General features: G+C 35.7%; 1 protein-coding gene across 1 annotated transcript; it reads right to left on the bottom strand.

Annotated features, from left to right (window-relative positions):
* Positions 1 to 5251: 5251 nt before the first annotated feature.
* On the bottom strand, positions 5252 to 11589 carry LOC111806472 (seed lectin-like). The gene is given in 2 exon segments (XM_087129354.1): positions 5252 to 5956; positions 10479 to 11589. Coding segments are annotated over 2 exon segments (1629 nt in total). The 5' UTR covers positions 11569 to 11589; the 3' UTR covers positions 5252 to 5417.
* Positions 11590 to 19082: the final 7493 nt, after the last annotated feature.

Raw genomic sequence — 19082 nt, 5'->3', positions numbered from 1 at the left:
TATTCGAATACAAATCTTAGAACGAGTGAAAATTGTAACATATTAATATAGTTTAATATTATTATCATAAGAATAAAAGCAACTAAATACCGACATTTTTTTAGAATTGGTTAGAGTAACAAAAATAGATATATCATAAAATTAAATAAACAATAAAACTATTAGTTGAAAGGTATTGTATATAACAAAAATATAAAATATATAAAAATATTTTAATTGAAATAGGCTTATTTATGTGTTGCCTTACCTCCTAAGCTATTAGAAAAATAAAAAAAACAGGTATAAATCATAATTAATAAATCTTTGTATTATATAATAAATAATATATTTTTAAAAATAATAAAATAATATAAATAGAATAATAAAAACAGAAAAATAAAAGACAACTAAATACCTACATTTTTTAGAATTGGTTAGAGTAACAAAAATAGATAGATTGAAATTAAATAAACAATAAATACCCTTTATAACAAAAATAAAAAATATATAAAAATATTTTAATTGAAATAAATTTGAAGTATAATATAATAACCCATATATTTTTAAAAATAATAATATAATATAAATAGAATAATAAAAACGGAAAATAAAACTAAAGACAACTAAACATCAACATTTTTTTAGAATTGGTTAGACTAACAAAAAAAAAAAAAAATAGATAGATCGTGAAATTAAATAAACAATAAAAACCATTAGTTAAAGGGTATGGTATATAACAAAAATAAAAAATATATAAAAATATTTTAAATAAAAACCATGAGTTGAAGGGTATTATATATAACAAAAAAAAAATAATTGAAATAGACTTAAATTAAATAAACAATAAAAACCATTGGAGGGTGTAGTATAAAAAAAAAAAAAAATATATATATATATATATATAAATATTTTAATTGAAATAGACTTAAATTAAATAAACAATAAAAACCATAACTCAAATAAAAAATATTAATTGAAATAGGATTTATTTATATGGTGCCTTACCTCAGTTTAGAAAAATTAGGCTTATTTATATGGAATATTCTTGAACAGACGTCAGTACCACTTACAGAAAAATTCTTAATACATTTTATATATTTTATTTGGCTCGGGTCAATTTGAAGATTTTGCCCATGAACTCGAAATCGAACTGATTTAGTTTAGGTTCAGAAAAATGAACCCAGTCCTACTCGAAATGCTAATCCAATCCAACTCAACCCTTATAGTTCGGGTTGGATTGGTCCGGGTTGCCGGGTTGAATGTATACCCCTATACCTCATCAAACAACTCATAACTTATTTTTAAAATTCCATAATTAATTATTTTATTTTAAAAATAATTTTAATTATTTTATTTATAATTTAATATTATTTATTATATAATAATTTTATATTTTGAATATTAAGTGGTTGATATATAAAATCATCATGTAAACAAAAATAAAGTTGGGTGTCTTATGCCAGTAATGTTATTTTTTTTTTATTTTTATTTTTTTTTTTTTTTTTTTTGTAATTGTTATAAATTATTTCGTCCAAATCGTTCGTGTTTAAACATGTGAATAAAGGTATCTTATACAATAAGTTTGTATAAGATTGAGCCACGAAATATTTTCTCTCTTTGTTAATCCTTTAATTGAGAAGATTAATATTTCATAAGATAATCATATGCGACTCGATTTTAATTCTGAATGAGCTATGAACTCTTACCCCTTTGACTTGCATCGATGAGAATGACTTTTATAGCCGATTCAATATATCTACTATTTTGAAGACTTAACTAAGTAGTAAATTGAGAAAATAATTTCACTAGATGGAATTCATTTTTAAATAATTTCCTTAAATACTAATTTCAAAAGTTTGAACCATGAATATCTGTTTTGAAAATGAACACTTCATTGATTTCAAAACATACTTTATACAATTGTTTTAATAAACATGAGATAGATATTAGATTTCTTTTCATTCTAGGAACAAAAAGTACATTATCTAATATAATGAATCTATCTCCGAAAAACAACTTTAAATTTCCTACTGATCTTGCTGAGACAACTTCTCCTGTTCCAACCCTAAGTGTTATCTCGCCTTCCGCAAGCATTCTCCAGGAACTAGTTTCCTACAAAAAAAAAAAAACAAATATGATTAGTGGTCCCTGAATCCAGTATCCAAGTTAAGTGATCATACTCTACTAAACATATTTCTACAACTAGTAAATTATATTTACCTTGTTGTGTCTTTTCGGCTTTCGTCTCTGCAAAGTATTTTGGGCAATGACTTTTTTCGTGCCCGTTTTCATTGCAATGGAAACATTTTCCATTATTTGCATTTGGAACCTTGCGTTCACGGTTAGTAGGAATCTTATCTTTCCCCTCACCCCTTTTGTCATATGCATCCCAAACTGTTCGGTTTGCATTTGAGCCGGGGTTTAAGGGACATTCCTTAGTATTGTGTTTAGGTTTGATTTCCTTGTTGCGTAATTGTCGCCGTTTAATTTCTCAGAAGTAAGTAATTTTACTATTGAGCTTGACATGTTGAGATTTAAAACAAAATTTAATTAGTGAATTGGCTTAATCATTTTTAATCCAATTAGGTTTAGCAATTGTAATAATTATATGAACCCAGAGACATCAATCATGAAATATACTTCAATGAAGATGTGAAGAAAATATTGTTGAAATTATCAAAAAATATTTTAATTCATGCCACATGGAAGAACAATGAAGTTTCATGTTATAAATTTTGGGTGGATTACAATTTAGAGTTATTGTAATTTCATTAATGTATTTTAAGACTTTTTATTTATTTAGGTTACAATTACATCATGGTTAATTATGGCCATTAAGTATGAATATTAACTCTTGAAATGCTATTTCATTAATGTATTTTAAGACTTTTTATTTACCTTAGGTTACAATTACATAATGGTTAATTATGACCATTAAGTATGAATGTTACAACTCTTGGAATGCCTTAAATAGTTTCATTTTGAGGCTATATAAAGCCACGTATGTTGTATTTGTAAGGAGACTTGGAAAATGTAGTATAAAAAAACATTTGTGCTCTCTCTTTAGCCAATGGTTAAGTTTTTTTTTTTTTTTTGCAATTCTATGTAGTTTATGTTGCATATAGAATCATTCAAGCTCGACATGATCAATCTTGCTTGTGGAGTGATTCGATCTCAAACAAGTGTTCTTGCGTTGAGATATTTGATCAACAAGAATCACTCAAAGTAGACATGATCGATCTTGCTTGCGGAGTGATTTGAATCTCAAACAATGTTCTTGCCTTGAGATATTCGATCAACAAGGTAATCCGAATCTTACTCCCCTTGTAATGATTTCCACATATCAAATAATGTACCAAAAACTTATTAATTTGCAATGATACTTTAGTGAGTTAGAGCAATTGGGTAGTCAATCACTCCTTCACTTGACTTAAACACTAATCCTAGAATAACTCTTATTCCTATAGTGTTTTAGTTATCGCCACTTTAGTCAAGAATATACTAACTCTTAGTAATTCTTCGTAAGTGTGACCCGCCATTTTCAGACCTTAGAGATCGACCCCAACAATGCAATCAAATGAATAAACCAAAGTTGGGAATGAACCTAAGAAATCCTATCCATTTCTGGAGTTTGCGTTGTTTCGACTCCCATGTTACGACCCTCTGAATGGGTAGTTGCTCTAGGACAATATGCAGGCGGAACATGGGAATCTCATGGTGCAACCTAGTGATGGAGACCACAGGACGTGTTGATGTACTTCCTTCTCCCACTTACTATAAATACTTTCTTTATTCACCTTGTTATTCACTCATGCAAATACCTTCCGAATGGAGGCCGCTCCCAGGGCGACACGAGGCCGAACATGAATCTCACGGTGTGAATTTCTCGGAGAGCGTAAAAAGAAAACGATGTATCTCATACACCTTTTTCCTCCCATTAAGTATTTTAATGTTTTTCGAACAAAGGTCTAGCCTTTTAGTTATGTAAAATCAATGTTTTTAGAAAATACTCATGGTTTTTGGTGATTGCCATATCAGGGCATAAGCTTGAGGCTAGAGGAACGTTTGTAGAAACTCTTGGACGAAATCTCAAGAGATAAGCTATATTAGGTTATGAAGTATGGCTTGTTAGAATTACAATAATGAGATCGACAAAGTTGTAGAAGGGGTCGGTTTGAATCTCGGGCTGTAGGAGTAGATTGTCGCGTTGGGACATAATGGGTATTAACAGAAAGTTGACGATTGTAGAAAATGCGTGAGGAAGAAGAAGACGAGGCACCTGCAGTACACGTGCGCGAGTGAAGACTACGAGTGGTGAGAGAGATTGACTATAGTCCAGGCGCGTGGGGAACCTTAGATTGACGCGTGAGCTACTATCTCGACTTTCAGTTTGTTCTGTTCAGACTCCTTTTAACCTGTTCTATCAAGATTGACCTATACTTGCCTTGAAATTGTTAAATATAGGTCCAATTGGGAGGAATTGTATTAGGTTGCCCTAAGTATACATTACAAAAAGAGGAAATCGAAACCAAGTAGCATATTAAACTTCTCAAAACAAGTTCTTTAACTTGTTTTGAAATATAACATGATTAAGAGCTTAAAATACTAATATATGTGTATATTATATGACTAATTGTTTGTATATTGTGATTGTCGGCCTAAAAGGTAAACATACTATAAATGAAGTATAGAATGTTGCATGAGTTGAACATGAATGCATGCATATGATGTGAGCATGGTATATATGTGAATAGAAATGTTATGACTCTAGGTGATGCTTACTATTTATTGAGTCACGGGCTATATAATGAGTAATGTAGTCTACTAATCTCCGTGGAATCCAACACTCAACTTGCGGGGGTGTTGAAGATATTTAGCAATTATGATTTATCATATATCTTATTTGACCCTTTATTGGAATCAAATACGATTGAGGATATTTAGCTTTCCATTACATTATTACATTTTAACGTAGATATCATATTTGACCATTTATTATAGGCAATATATGATATTTAACCTTTCATTGCTGTTTAGCATAGATATCATATTTGACATTTTAAAGTCAAATATCTTGTATCTATTTATTACTATTTCCATTTCATTTATAATTTATTTGATTATGTAAATGTAAATAATTATAAATAGATAACTTTCACCACTAAACATTTCATACTTCATTTATAGCAGGTTTACATTTTAGTCCGACAATCTCAATATACAAACAATTAATCATATCATATACCTATATATTAGTATTTTAAGCTCTTAATCATGTAATCAACCTTTGATAATAATACTATTCTCCACGCAAAATATATAACACATACACGAAGATGATTAAGAGAGAATCCACACCTTATTAAATCTTTACAATAATGTACGTACTCACGTAGAGGAGTACATGCATTAACATGATGTGTGGATAAGCGCACAACTTAGTAAAATAAAGTCCATCGTTGGCTAGAACGACCCTTTATGGGGTATAAAATAATTTTGTTTCGGGAAACTTGAGAGCCTTCAACTTCCATGACCAACCCAGATTTGGGGTTCAAAATTGTGGCATCCGCCATGAAAACCCATCGTTGCTTTGATGATCCATTGCACTTAGTGATGGTAATAAGCCCCCCTGGCGGATCTGAAGCTGCCGACACACAGAAATTACGGCTACTATTTACTCTTATACTTCCATCACTATAAACCGCCCAATATTGCTCTGCCTTCTGCTCCACACACTTCTCCAACCAAACCTTTGCGTTGTTATCCATCGACTCCAAACACGTCTCTTCCAACCCTATAATGGAACCTACAATTGGCCAAACGTAATTCCCCACTCTCCAACTCTGCCCAAGTGTCTTTGCGTTGGGCTCCGCCGTCAACATGGCGCTTCTCCTTGATGCGTTGGCTGTCAACACAAGGTCAGAGTTGGGGTTGCTGATCATCCCCTCCACCGACACTTTCCATCTAATGCTGCCTGCTAGAGCCTTCTAGAGCCTTGTTAGTGAAAGAGGGATTGATTGAATAATTGATGAGATGATTGAATTTTGAAGAGCAAGAATGCTCTATATATACACAGAGAATAGAAAGAGATATCTAGAAAATCTACCTAGAAATCAGAAAATCTGTTAACAAATCAAAACAAAATCTAATCAAATCAAGAGTAAATCAAATAAAAAACAAATCGACTCCTAACCATCAGAAGATTTAAATCAAATACAGAAATCTAAACACGTAATCTTTTAACACTCCTCCTGGTTTAGATGCTGCAAACTCCAAGTTTTTTTCTGAAATCTTCAAACTTGCTAAGTGGCAGCGGTTTGGTAAGGACATCTGCAATTTGATCTTCAGATTTGCAATAGCAAAGAGTCACATCACCACTCTTTTGAACTTCTCGAACAAAGAATAACTTGATGTTGAAATGCTTAGTCTTTCCATGAAAAACTGGATTATTGGAGATTGCAATAGCAGCTTGGTTATCAACTAGTATCTCAGTGCTGTGTTTTTGCTCCAAGTTTAGATCCACGAGAATTTTCCTTAACCAGAGAGCTTGATTTACTGCGGCGGTTGCAGCTATCAATTCTGCCTCAGCAGTGGATTAAGCTACAGTTTCTTGCTTTCTTGAGCACCAAGAGAACATGCCTGATCCGAGGCAAAAACAGTAACCAGATGTACTCCTCATGTCATCGATTGAGCCACCCCAATCACTGTCAGAGAAACCAATTAGCTTCATTTCCTTGTGCTTTAAGAACTTCACTCCATAATTCCAGGTCCCCTTGATGTATCTGATAACTCTTTTTGCAGCTTTCATGTGAGTCTCATTGGGACAATGCATAAATCTGGAGAGAATACTTACAGCATTTACGATATCAGGTCTGGTTGTTGTTAAGTACATCAGGCACCCTACCAAGCTCCGGAACTCAGCTTCAATAACTTTGGCAGAATCATCATCTTTGACCAGCTTCTCCTTTTGATTCATAGGAGTATTCATTGCTTTGCAATCCTCCATCTGAAATTTTTTTAGTATCTCCTTTGCATACTTTTTTTGACAAGTGAACACTTCATCTTGGGTTTGCTTGATCTCAATGCCAAGGAAATATGACATCAGACCAAGGTCTGTCATTTCGAATATCTTTTTCATTTCCAGTTTGAACTTGTTAATTTGCTTTGGATTGCTTCCTGTAATTAATAAGTCATCTACATAAAGAGAAATGACTAAAGTATTTGTACCTTCATGCTTGACATACAGTGTGAGTTCAGATTGACTTTTCTGAAAGCCAAGACCAACCAAATGATCATCAATTTTACTGTACCATGCTCGCGGAGCCTGTTTAAGACCATATAAAGCCCTTCTCAGCAAGTAGACTTTATCTTCATTGCCTCTGCTAACAAAACCTTCAGGTTGCTCGACAAAAATTTCTTCTTGCAAGACTCCATTTAAGAATGCAGATTTAACGTCTAACTGGAATACTTTCCAACTCTTTTGAGCAGCAAGAGCAAGCAACAATCTTACTGTATCAAGCCTGGCAACAGGTGCAAATGTTTCTGAATAGTCAACTCCAAAAACTTGTGCATATCCCTTCACAACAAGTCTTGCTTTGTATTTGTTAACTGAACCATCAGGATTTAGCTTTGTTCTGAATACCCATCTTACTCCAATTATCTTTCTGTTTAGAGGTCGATCAACCAACTTCCATGTTTTGTTTTTCTCGATCATCGAAAGCTCCTCCTGCATTGCAGCCATCCAATGTTGGCTGTTTTTTGCATCATGGAACCCTGCAGGCTCACAAATAGCTACATTACACCTTTGATAAATATCAGATAGTGACCTTGTACCTCTCACAGGTGCATCATCAACCAAATCATCTTGTTGTTCATCTTCAGACTCTTCTTGTCGTTCATCTTCAGATTCTTCTAACATGCTACCAAAGGTTAAATTGTTTGGTGCATTAGGAATCTGATTCACCTTTGTCAGTTCTTCCCAATTCCATTGCTCATTTTCAGCAAAATGAACATCTCGGCTCATAATAACTCGACTAGTGTGCGGTTGAAAAACTCTGTAAGCTTTGGATATAGTGCTATACCCAACAAATATGCCAGCTTCTGCCTTCTTGTCAAGCTTATCACGCTTGATCTGTGGAATGTAAGTGAAGCAAAGACACCCAAATACTTTAAGGAACTTTAAAGAAGGTTTGTAACCATACCAAGCTTCAAATGGCGTCAGGTTCTTCACAGCTTTTGTTGAAATTCGATTTTGCAAGTACACAGCAGTGTTTGCTGCTTCTCCCCAAAAACGTTTTGGAAGATCCTTCTCATGAAGCATGCATCTCGTCATCTCCATTATGAATCTATTCCTCCTTTCACTGACGCCATTCTGTTGAGGAGTGTATGGTGCTGTCAACTGATGTTCAATTCCAGCCTCTTCACAAAACCTGTTAAAAGTTTCTGAAGTGTACTCCTTGCCATTATCTGATCTTACAGTCTGAATCAAGCATGCACTTTCATTCTCGACTCTGGCCTTGAGTTTCCAAAATACACCCGCAACCTCTGACTTTTGCTTCATAAAGAAGATCCAACACATTCTTGTTAGATCATCAATAAAAATAATGTAATAAAGATTACCATTTAATGATGGTGTTCGCTGAGGACCACAAAGATCAGTGAACCAGCTGCAGTTTTTTCGAGGCTCTCCATGCCTGTTTAGGAAAGGGTTGCCTATGTTGCTTCCCAAAATTGCAAGCACGGCAAGGAGGCATGTCATCATTAATGTCAGCGAGTCCTTCCACCAGCTTCTTTGATTGCATCTGAAGCAAACCTCGATGATGAAAGTGCCCAAGTCTTTTGTGCCAAATCTCAGTGGCACTAGCTTTGGATATAAAGGTCATCTGCTCTTTCTCCATCGGATTTAGAGCAAAGCTTTTTCCTTTCATTTTGACATTGAACAAGTCTTTGCCACTAGCATCTTTGATAAAACACTGTTTATTCTCAAACAACACTTTATAGCCTTTATCAAGTAACTGACCAACACTTAAGAGATTTTGATCAATTTTAGGTACAAATAAAACATCTGGAATAAATTTTGTACCTTCATAACTTGTTATAGCTACTGTGCCTTTTCCTTTGACTTCCAAGTGTTCACCGTTGCCAATCCTCACTCTCTTGACGTTAGTGTCTCTTAATTCCTCAAAAAACTCCTTGTCATATGTCATATGATTTGTGCACCCACTATCAATCAACCAACTCTCGCTTGATTCTTTGCCTGAGAAACAAGTGGCCACAAGCAATTGATCTTCTTCTTCCTCTTCTTGATCAACTACCTCTGCATCTACTTCTTTCACCTGATCTTTGGCTTTACAGATCACAGCTTCATGTCCAAGTTGATTGCATTTGGAGCAGAAGGCGTCAGGTCTTCTCCAACACTTGAATGGTGGATGACCTTTCTTCTCACAATGGCGGCAAGGTGGATAGGATTTTCTGAAACCTCCTCCTTTTGTCTTCTGATAATCTGCAGATGGATCTCCATACGTCGATTGGTTTTTGAAAATTTTCTTGTTTTTATACCTGTCCTGATGCTTAACAGGTAAGGCATCTTCAATCACCCTTTCTTGCCTCATAGACCTCCTTTGCTCTTGTGCTTGTAAAGCATTCAAGAGCTCTGTAAGAGAAATCTTTGACAAGTCTTTGGTGTTCTCCAGAGTAGTAATGGTGGCTTCAAACTTCTCTGGAACAGTGACTAGCAGCTTTTCAACGATCCTGGAATCATTTAATACAGAACCAAGCAATCTCACCTTGTTGGCGATGCTGAGAAGTCTGTCAGAGTACTCTTTTATCGACTCTGACTCCTTCATCTTCTGCAACTCGAAATCCCTGATCAAATTCAGGACTTTCATTCCACGAATCCTCTCATCTCCTTCATATTCGGTCTTGAGATAATCCCAGATTTCCTTTGCTGTTTTGAGGGACATTATTCGCATGAAGATCATTTGAGATACAGCGGCAAATAGGCAAGCTTTCGCCTTTGATTTCCTCGTCTTCTTTTCCTTATGTAATTTGATTTGTGCTACAGTAGGATTTGCTGGGAGTGGAGGGACCTCGTAATCCTCTTCTACTGCTTCCCAAAGATCCAAGGCCTCCAAATAAGTCTCCATACGAACTGCCCACATTTGATAATTGTCTCCATCGAAGATTGGTGGTGCAACAGCGGAAAAACTGGATTCTCCTTCCATCTTGATCTCACAGATCCCTTAAGAAGATAGCTCTGATACCAATTGTTAGTGAAAGAGGGATTGATTGAATAATTGATGAGATGATTGAATTTTGAAGAGCAAGAATGCTCTATATATACACAGAGAATAGAAAGAGATATCTAGAAAATCTACCTAGAAATCAGAAAATCTGTTAACAAATCAAAACAAAATCTAATCAAATCAAGAGTAAATCAAATAAAAAACAAATCGACTCCTAACCATCAGAAGATTTAAATCAAATACAGCAATCTAAACACGTAATCTTTTAACAAGCCTATCTACAATTGTAAGTAACCACATAGCTCGAGAGGTTAAAGCTCAAGCACTTTCCCGAATACCCAATTCTCCCATCGCTTTGGAAACTCCATCTTTGTGTTAATTGCCCTCCACATTGCGACAAAATTACCGGATTGCCATCGCTCCAACCCTTATTGTCTGCTTCAATGCAAAACCCCTCTAGCCCACTAATGCGTGCAGTTCGTGTTTGTACGTAGCATGGGTCACCTCCAACGCTAGGCATCCTTATAAAATTTGTACCAATATTGCATTGGTAGAGCTGCAAAGCCATGTTTGCAATTATGATTGGATAATATATGCTATCCACTTGGATGATTCTGTGGTTTGAATCATAAAGCTCAATGGGCTCTCCGAATAGTCCTTGTAGTGAAGAAGATGCTTGGATTTGCAATGAAAGCTTGGCCCAATTATCTTGTAAGCTAAGAATTGCGAGGGTAGGTTTGAAGGGTACGCCATTCTTCAAGCTATTAACAACACTTTGCTCGATGAATTTGAATTTGGTTGCTTCTAAAATCATTTGAATGATGACAAGGAACGATGTAGGGACCGAGTCTTGACGGTAATGAAACAAGTCGGAGACGGCCGACTCGAACGGAGCTAACCCAAGAAGCATGTCGAGTCTGGAAGTACCAGCAGCGTTCTCTATGGATTCAAAGTCGCTATTGAAACCCAATAGAACCCGACAAGTGGAGGGGAAGACGGTCTCAAAAGCTACCCTGGGGGCGTCGAAAAAGACATAGGAGGTGTCGTTTGAACGGTATCCGACCGGTCTAAGAGTCAGCACGTCTACCGCTACAAAGATGTCTTCCCCATAGGGATTGTCGAGGTTGAGGGTGAGGAAGCGTTGAGAAGGAGGCAGAGAGTGTTTCAAGATGGGTATATCGTAGAGTATAGAAGTGTTTATGGTGAAATATTGTCGTAATTGTTGGATGAAGTCTTTGTAAGAATCGGCGTCTGAATCTGTGGATGAGAAACACAGGTGGTTGCCTTCAATGTTAGGAGTAGCAACACAAAGAAAAGCCAGGATGTAAAGCGCTAAGGATCTCATATTGTTTCAATTTGTTGTACAAGGAAGGCATCTATTTGGTGCCTTTTATATAAGGACAATTTTGTTTTTTTTTTTTTTTTTTTGTTAGTACTTCTCTACACACGACCCACACGTGCGAACGTAGGCCCACCAGGCGAGCTCGCACACCCCCTTGGCCTTCAGTCGGGCTAGTTGGCTGTAGTCGGAAGTCTGGAGGTACAATGGTTGTCGTATATCATGCCAAGCATGATAGCATCATCATAGTGATGAGTCCGTACTCATCATAAAAGGAGAAGTATCATGATGTAAATGAACATACAATATGCATGAGGTCCCTGTACTTTTCATCTTAATCACTCATGTGACACAACATACCCCACATTCCTCACATATTACCCTAGATAAGATGCATATATATGCTTTCATACATTTATAACATAACTTAGGGATTGTGCATTAGAAAACTCTTCATTGTCGTACATGTCATAGCATGTCATATCATAGTACAATATAACATTTATACATACACATCATCATAACATGAGATATCATCATAATGTATCATATCGTCAATAGCATATACATCATTATAACATATCATAACATCATAACATATCACATCATCATAACACATCATATCATATCAAATTAAAATTAAAATTTTATTTCTTTAGAAAGGAAGCCCAAATACTTTTGGTTTGTGACATTGTTGGTGTTTATTTGTTTTATTTATACAATGTTTATCTTTTGTAGGATTTAAGACCATACTATCAATACAAATAATATTATTAATTATTTATAGAATGTTATCGGTAAGTGGTACGACAGATTTACTGTAATATCTTCCGTAGAATTTAAGACCATACCACTAATACAAATAATAACATTAATTATTAAGATCCCATAACATTATTTCCTTTTGGAATTATGGATAAAACAAGCTTATATTGTTTGGGGTATATATAGAAAACACTTTTTCTTTTTTTCTTTTTTCTCTTTCTTGAAAACTTTACAACAATTTGAGTTTTTATTTATTTATTTATTTATATTATTATTTTGGTTAATATCCTCCATTTCGTTTTGTTTATCTAAATTTATGTCATCGTTACTTTGGATAGTTTTCTCTTGAAAATAATCTCATGGCGTGACAGGCTAAGGTTCGTGGAAGCTTTTTGAAATAAAATCTCAAAAGATTGGAGGAGAGTTTCAAAGATTGGAGAAGGAGAGAAAGCATAAGAGATGATGTCTTTATATATATATATATATATATATATATATATATATATATATATATATATATATATATATATAGGGACTCTAATAGTATATTTGAATATCTAATATATTAGGATATAATATATTATTCAAAACATATTTAAGTAATTTAAATTTTATTCAAATTTTAAATATATAATTTTATTTAATGTGTTTAACCTAGGTTATGTAACAACCCAATATTTCTACTCATCTAAAATCGGTATACATGACATTACATAACTTCTGTGGATATAATCATTTAAAACATCTTTTTATCCCTCTCTTTTCCATTCTATTTCAATTTGCTCCACTTTATTTGAATCCTTGTTTGTAGAGTAGTGGTTTATGTCGTAAATTGAACACTTCCCTTAATTTATTTCATAAATCATTTAGATCTCTCCCTTCTATGTGATTATGGTTGTCTTTTGAACATTGGTGAGAGGAAATTGTTGACTGAATAGCGAACAAAATTTGTTGGAAGAAAATGAAAACAGGAAGCATAAAAATAACCAAGAAAGAAAACTTAGGATTTGACTTTTGTGAGCCCCTCATCAGATTCACTTATTTAAATAATTATTTTTTACTTCCCTCCAAATGGCCCCCTAAAAAAATTGTAATTCATTTGATCGTGTTTGTCAAATAGTCAAAAGAAAATATTCAATCAACGGAGTAAAAACGTGTAAAGACTAAATAAAGAAACCTTAGGTTTTTATCTAACAATCTCCTCCTAAAACGTGTAGTATATCTACCTTATTATTTGAACTCCAGATCTTTGAGCGTAGTTCCTCAAATTTGCCCATCCAGAGACTTGGTGAAGATATCTCCAAGCTGTTCCTCTGTTCGGATGAAGTCAAACTTGATAAGCCCCCAATTTGCACACTCCCGAATGTAATGGAACTTGATCTTTATGTGCTTTCTTTGGTTGTGCAAAACTGAATTTTTGATCAGGGAGATCGTAGCTTTGTTGTCCACGTAAAACATTGGTGGATCGCCTTCTTTTCCAATATGTTCTTCCATCAGTCGCGCAAGCCAGACCCCTTGTGTTGCTGCCGTCGAAGCGGCGATGTACTCTGCTTTGCAGGAAGATAAAGCAACTACCTTTTGCTTAGTTGATTGCAAGCAGATTGCGCCGCCTGAGAGGAAGTAAATTATCTTGCTGGTGCTCTTACAATCATCAACGTCACTAGCCATGTCACTATCACTGTAGGCGACCAGCTCAAGCTTCTCCTTTCCTCTCCCTGCGCAGTATCTCACACCTTAGCCTCTGGTTCCAGCCACATCCGGCCACATTGCGGAGGATGCATTTGACAGCCACAAGATGCTCCTCCCTAGGTGCTCCCATAAACCTACTCACGTATCCAACAGAATAAGCAGCGTCAGGGCGTATGTTTACCAGATAGCGCAGGCTCCTGACAATGTTGCGGTAATTGGTGGAGTCGACTTTTGCTGTAGTGCCAGCTTTCCTCAGTTGTAGTCGGGCTTCCATTGGCGTTCTTGTAGGGTTACTGTCCGCTAGCCCAGCTGTATCCAACAGCTTTTTTGCGTATGCACCTTGACAGATGGTGATGACGGCAATACTTTGTTGCACTTCGATGCCGAGGTAGTAGCTGAGCACGCCAAGATCGCTCATCTTGAAGTTCTTTGACAACTCTCTCTTGAATAATCCGAGAACTTCCATGTTGCCTCCAGTGATTATGAGGTCGTCGATGTACACTCCCACGATCAGTTGCTACTGGCCATGGTCGTGCGTATACATACCATGCTCAGAGGCACAGCGCTTAAACTTCACGACAACAGGGTACTGTCGAGCTTCACGTTCTAAGAACAACGAAGGAAATTTGTTGGAAGAAAATGAAAACAAAAAGAGTAAAAATAACCGATAGAAGAAACTTGGGATTTGACTTTGCTAAAAAAGTGGTCATTTGTTTGTCATTATATTCACTTATTTAAATAATAATAAAAATGGCCAAGATGGCCAACTAAATCTGTGACATTTCTCTACAAATGGCCACCTAAAAATGGTAACGACTAGTTTGTCAAATAGTCAAAACAAAATATTCAATCAATTAAGTAAAAACGTGTAAAGGGTAAATAAAGAAACCTTAGCCTTTTATCTAACAATTCTAAGCCGCTATCTAAGATTTCCAAGCTGGCGAGTTTCCTATGTGGTTCTTCCATCGGTATCTTCTCCCTCTGTAAGTTTTGATTCTCTTGAACTTTTGTTGTTTTAGTTTAGTTGTTGTGATTGCTTGATAGTGCAAAATGTGAGCATTCGAATTATTGCTCTGGATTGTACTGAGTTGTGCGTGTGATTGTTAGATCAAGAGAAATTACACATTAATTGGAGACGACTTCGTCCTCGAATAGTGATTCTGCAGAAATCTGCAAGTTAAAAGAATCGAAACATAGGAAACATGATTGAATCGAAACATAGGAAACATGATTGAATCGAAACATAGGAAACATGATTACTAACACTACTGCGATCTAACAAACTTTTACTTGAATCTAGTTTCTACTTCAAATGTAAATAAAAAACAAAGAGAAAATCGGTTTAAACATAAAATGAGACTGAGAGAGAGGGGGAGAGAGAGAGTTGTAAACACACGGCTCTTTGCATTATCAAACAAATCAACCTGGTTGGCTTTTATAGACTTACAAACTAACAAATTTAGAAACGATAAAATTAGTCTAACTCTAAAAAGAGGGAAAACAACCACCCAGAACTGGTCTAGTATGACTATCTTTAACAATTTCTCCCCTAAATTGATTACAGGGATGCTTTCAGTTTACTCGCGGTACTACACAGATACCCATTGATTCACGATTCACGTAGTTTTATGAATGCATCCAGTTTCAGTGGTTTTGTCATAAATTTTGAAACTTGTCCTTGTGTGACACAATGCTTCAGCTCAATAATTCCATCTCTGGTCAAATCATGCAAGAAATGAAACCTCACATCAATGTGTTTGCTACGTCCATGCATGATTGGATTCTTGAATAGCTTAATAGTGGAACTGTTATCACATAACATAGTGATACACATGTCTTGAAATGACCAAGTTTTTCCAAAACTCTCCTCATCCACACCCCTTGACAAGCACAAGACGCGGCTGCCACAAATTCTGCTTCAGTAGTGAACAACATAACTACATGTTGTTTTTTTTAGGACCAAGACACAGCTCCATCACTGAGTAAGAACACATAGCCAGAAGTGTTTTTCCTGTCATCTCTATCTCCTGCATAATCACTGTCAGTATATGCTATCAACTCTCCATTACCCCTTTTCTGGATTCCCAAATTTATAGTACCTTTTAAGTATCTCAACACTCTTTTTGCAGCATGCAAATGCAACTTTGTTGGACTTGCCTTAAATCTGCTCATTAGAGACACTACATACATTAAATCCGGCCTTGTTGCAGTTAGATACATAAGGCTTCCAATCAATTGTTTATACATGGTAGCATTGGTCTTGACTTCATCTTTCTCAGTCTAACCCCAGGAAAAGTAGGGTTTTTCACACTATTACTTTTTTCGATCCTAAACTTCTCCTAAACTTCTCCAAAACTTCTTTGCATACTTTTTCTGACTAATATATATGCCTTGATTTTGTAAAATCTCTACACCGAAAAAATATTTCATTTTTCCCAAATCAGTCATTTCAAATTCAAGTTTCATAGAATTCTTGAACTTAACAAACATGCTCTCATCATTACCAGAAAAATTAGATCACCAACATATCTACTAACAATCAAAATTTTACCTCCCTCTCCTGTTTGTATAAATAAAGTATGGTCACAGTTGTTGAGGTAGCAAATTTCTGTTAGATATTTTTCTTGTTATTAGTGGAGTCAGTTGAGTCGTGTTCTTTTTCGTCTTTTCTACGTTTGATGTATTTTTCTATAAAAGGCATTGGACCCTATGAATAAAAGATGATCATTTTTGGTACATTTGCCAAGTCTCTGAAATTTACAGCTATCATTTGGTATCAGAGCCAAAGCAAAACAAAGTGATCCAAGAGAGAAGATGAGCAGCGACAAAACACTCACCAAGATTCCACAGTTTGATGGTCACTATGACCATTGGAGTGAACTGATGGAAAACCTCTTGCGTGCCAAGGGTTTGTGGAGTCTAGTGGAAGAGGGTTACACCGAACCGGCAGAGGGAATTGAAGTGACTGCAGCTCATCAAAGGAATTCTTGAGGAGTTCAAGATGAAGGACCATCAAGTGAATAACTACCTGTTCCAAGCAATTGATGGGGTTGTGTTTGAACAGATCTTGAATCGCAAAACATCCAAGAACATTTGGGATTTGATGAAGAAAAAGTTTGGAGGCAACAAAAGGGTGAAGCGGTCTCTTCTCCAAACTTTAAGAAGAGATTTTGAGGTTCTTGAAATAAAGAACGAAGAAAACATCGATGATTATTTTGGAAGAGTAATGACTGTCTCCAACAAGATGAGAAGCAACGGAGAAGACATGTCAGATTCGAAGATTGTTGAGAAAATACTTCTAACTCTGACCGACAAATTCACATATGTTGTGGTGGCCATCGAGAAGTCAAAAGACACAAGAAAGATGACGATTGATGAACTGCAAAGCTCTCTGTCTGTACATGAAAAGAAATTCAAGAAGATCAGTCATGAAGGTGATCAAGCTCTCAATGTTAGAGGCAGAGGCAGAGGATCATACAAAGGTCGAGGCAGGAGCAGAGGACGCTCATTCAACAAAGCAACAATCGAGTGTTACAACTGCCACCAACTTGGACATTTCCAATATGAATGTCCAATTAGGTACAATGGAGCACATTTTGCAGAGATCGAAGAAAAGGATGAAGTTATTCCTATGACATATGAGGAGCTTCAAGGCACTAAAAGAGGAGATGTGTGGTTCGTGGATTCTAGATGTTCAAACCATATATGTGGAGAAAGAAATATGTTCTCAAGCTTGGACACTAGCTTCACACATGATGTCAAGCTTGAGAACAATCACAAACTGATGGTTGGTAGGAAAGGAGCAGTGAAAATAATACTTAAGGGAATAAGCTATGTGATTGACAACTTCAAGAGAGGGGTTTAGACGTGCTATTCAAAGGAGGAGATCGAAACACATGCAGTATTTTTCATCCCTCAAGAGGGAAAATAGCAGAATCTGTTATGAGTGCTAAGAGGATGTTTATCCTGCTAGGTGAATCAAATAACAAAACAAAAGAGGAGAGATGTATGCAGGTTGATATCTCAGACAAGGCAGAGCTGTGGCACCATCGATATGGGCATCTCAGCTACAAGGGACTTCACACATTATGCAGTAAAGAGATGGTTGTGGGTTTACCTGAAATTGAAGTTGTGAAAACTATTTGTGAGGTGTGTGTCAAAGGGAAACACCACCGTGTTCCATTTCCGAAGCAGAGCAACTGGAGAGCCACTGAAAGATTGCATCTTATCCACTCTGATCTCTGTGGTCTGATCAATCCACCATCAAACAGTCAAATAAGGTACTTTATAAGCTTTATTGATGATTTCTAGAAGAAAAACATGGATATATTTTGTGCTAAAAAAATCAGAAGCATTTCATTAGTTCAAGACATTCAAAGCGTTTGTAGAAAAGCAGACTGGATTGTTCATCAAATGTCTAAGAACAGATAGAGGAGGAGAATACAACTCAATTGCGTTCAAGGAATTCTGTAAAGCGCATGGAATCAAAAGACAGCTGGCCATCACCTTCACGCCTTAGCAAAATGGCGTTGTTGAACGCAAAAACCGTACAATCATGAACATGGTGTGAGCAGCGTTATTAGAGAAGGAGGTACCAAAAGTTTTCTGGCCAGATGCTATGCAATGGGTGAATCACATTCTTAACAGATCTCCTACACTCATTGTAAAAGATATGACTCCGGAAGAGGCATGGAGTGAAAGAAAGCCATCAGTCGAACACTTCAGGATTTTGGATGTATCGGAATGTTCATATCCCTGATGTTAAAAGAAGCAGGGAATCCATGTATTTTTGAGTTAGTTGAGTTAGATATTTCTGTTAGAAGCAAATTTCTGTTAGATATTTTTCTTGTTATTAGTGGAGTCAGTTGAGCCGTGTCTTTTTTCGTCTTTTCTACATTTCATGTATTTTTCTATAAAAGGCATTGGACCATATGAATAAAAGATGATCATTTTTTGTACATTTGCCAAGTCTCTGAAATTTACAGCTACATCTATCAACAGATGAACCTCTCAAATCCTTTTGACAAAATGTGCTTCAATTCGACTACACCATGCACGTTGGGCTT

This window comes from Cucurbita pepo, chromosome 12 (genome assembly GCF_057944985.1).
Source record: "Cucurbita pepo subsp. pepo isolate OVF chromosome 12, ASM5794498v1, whole genome shotgun sequence".
NCBI classification, from domain to species: Eukaryota; Viridiplantae; Streptophyta; class Magnoliopsida; order Cucurbitales; family Cucurbitaceae; genus Cucurbita; species Cucurbita pepo.
This window is presented reverse-complemented; position numbering and strand designations above follow the sequence as displayed.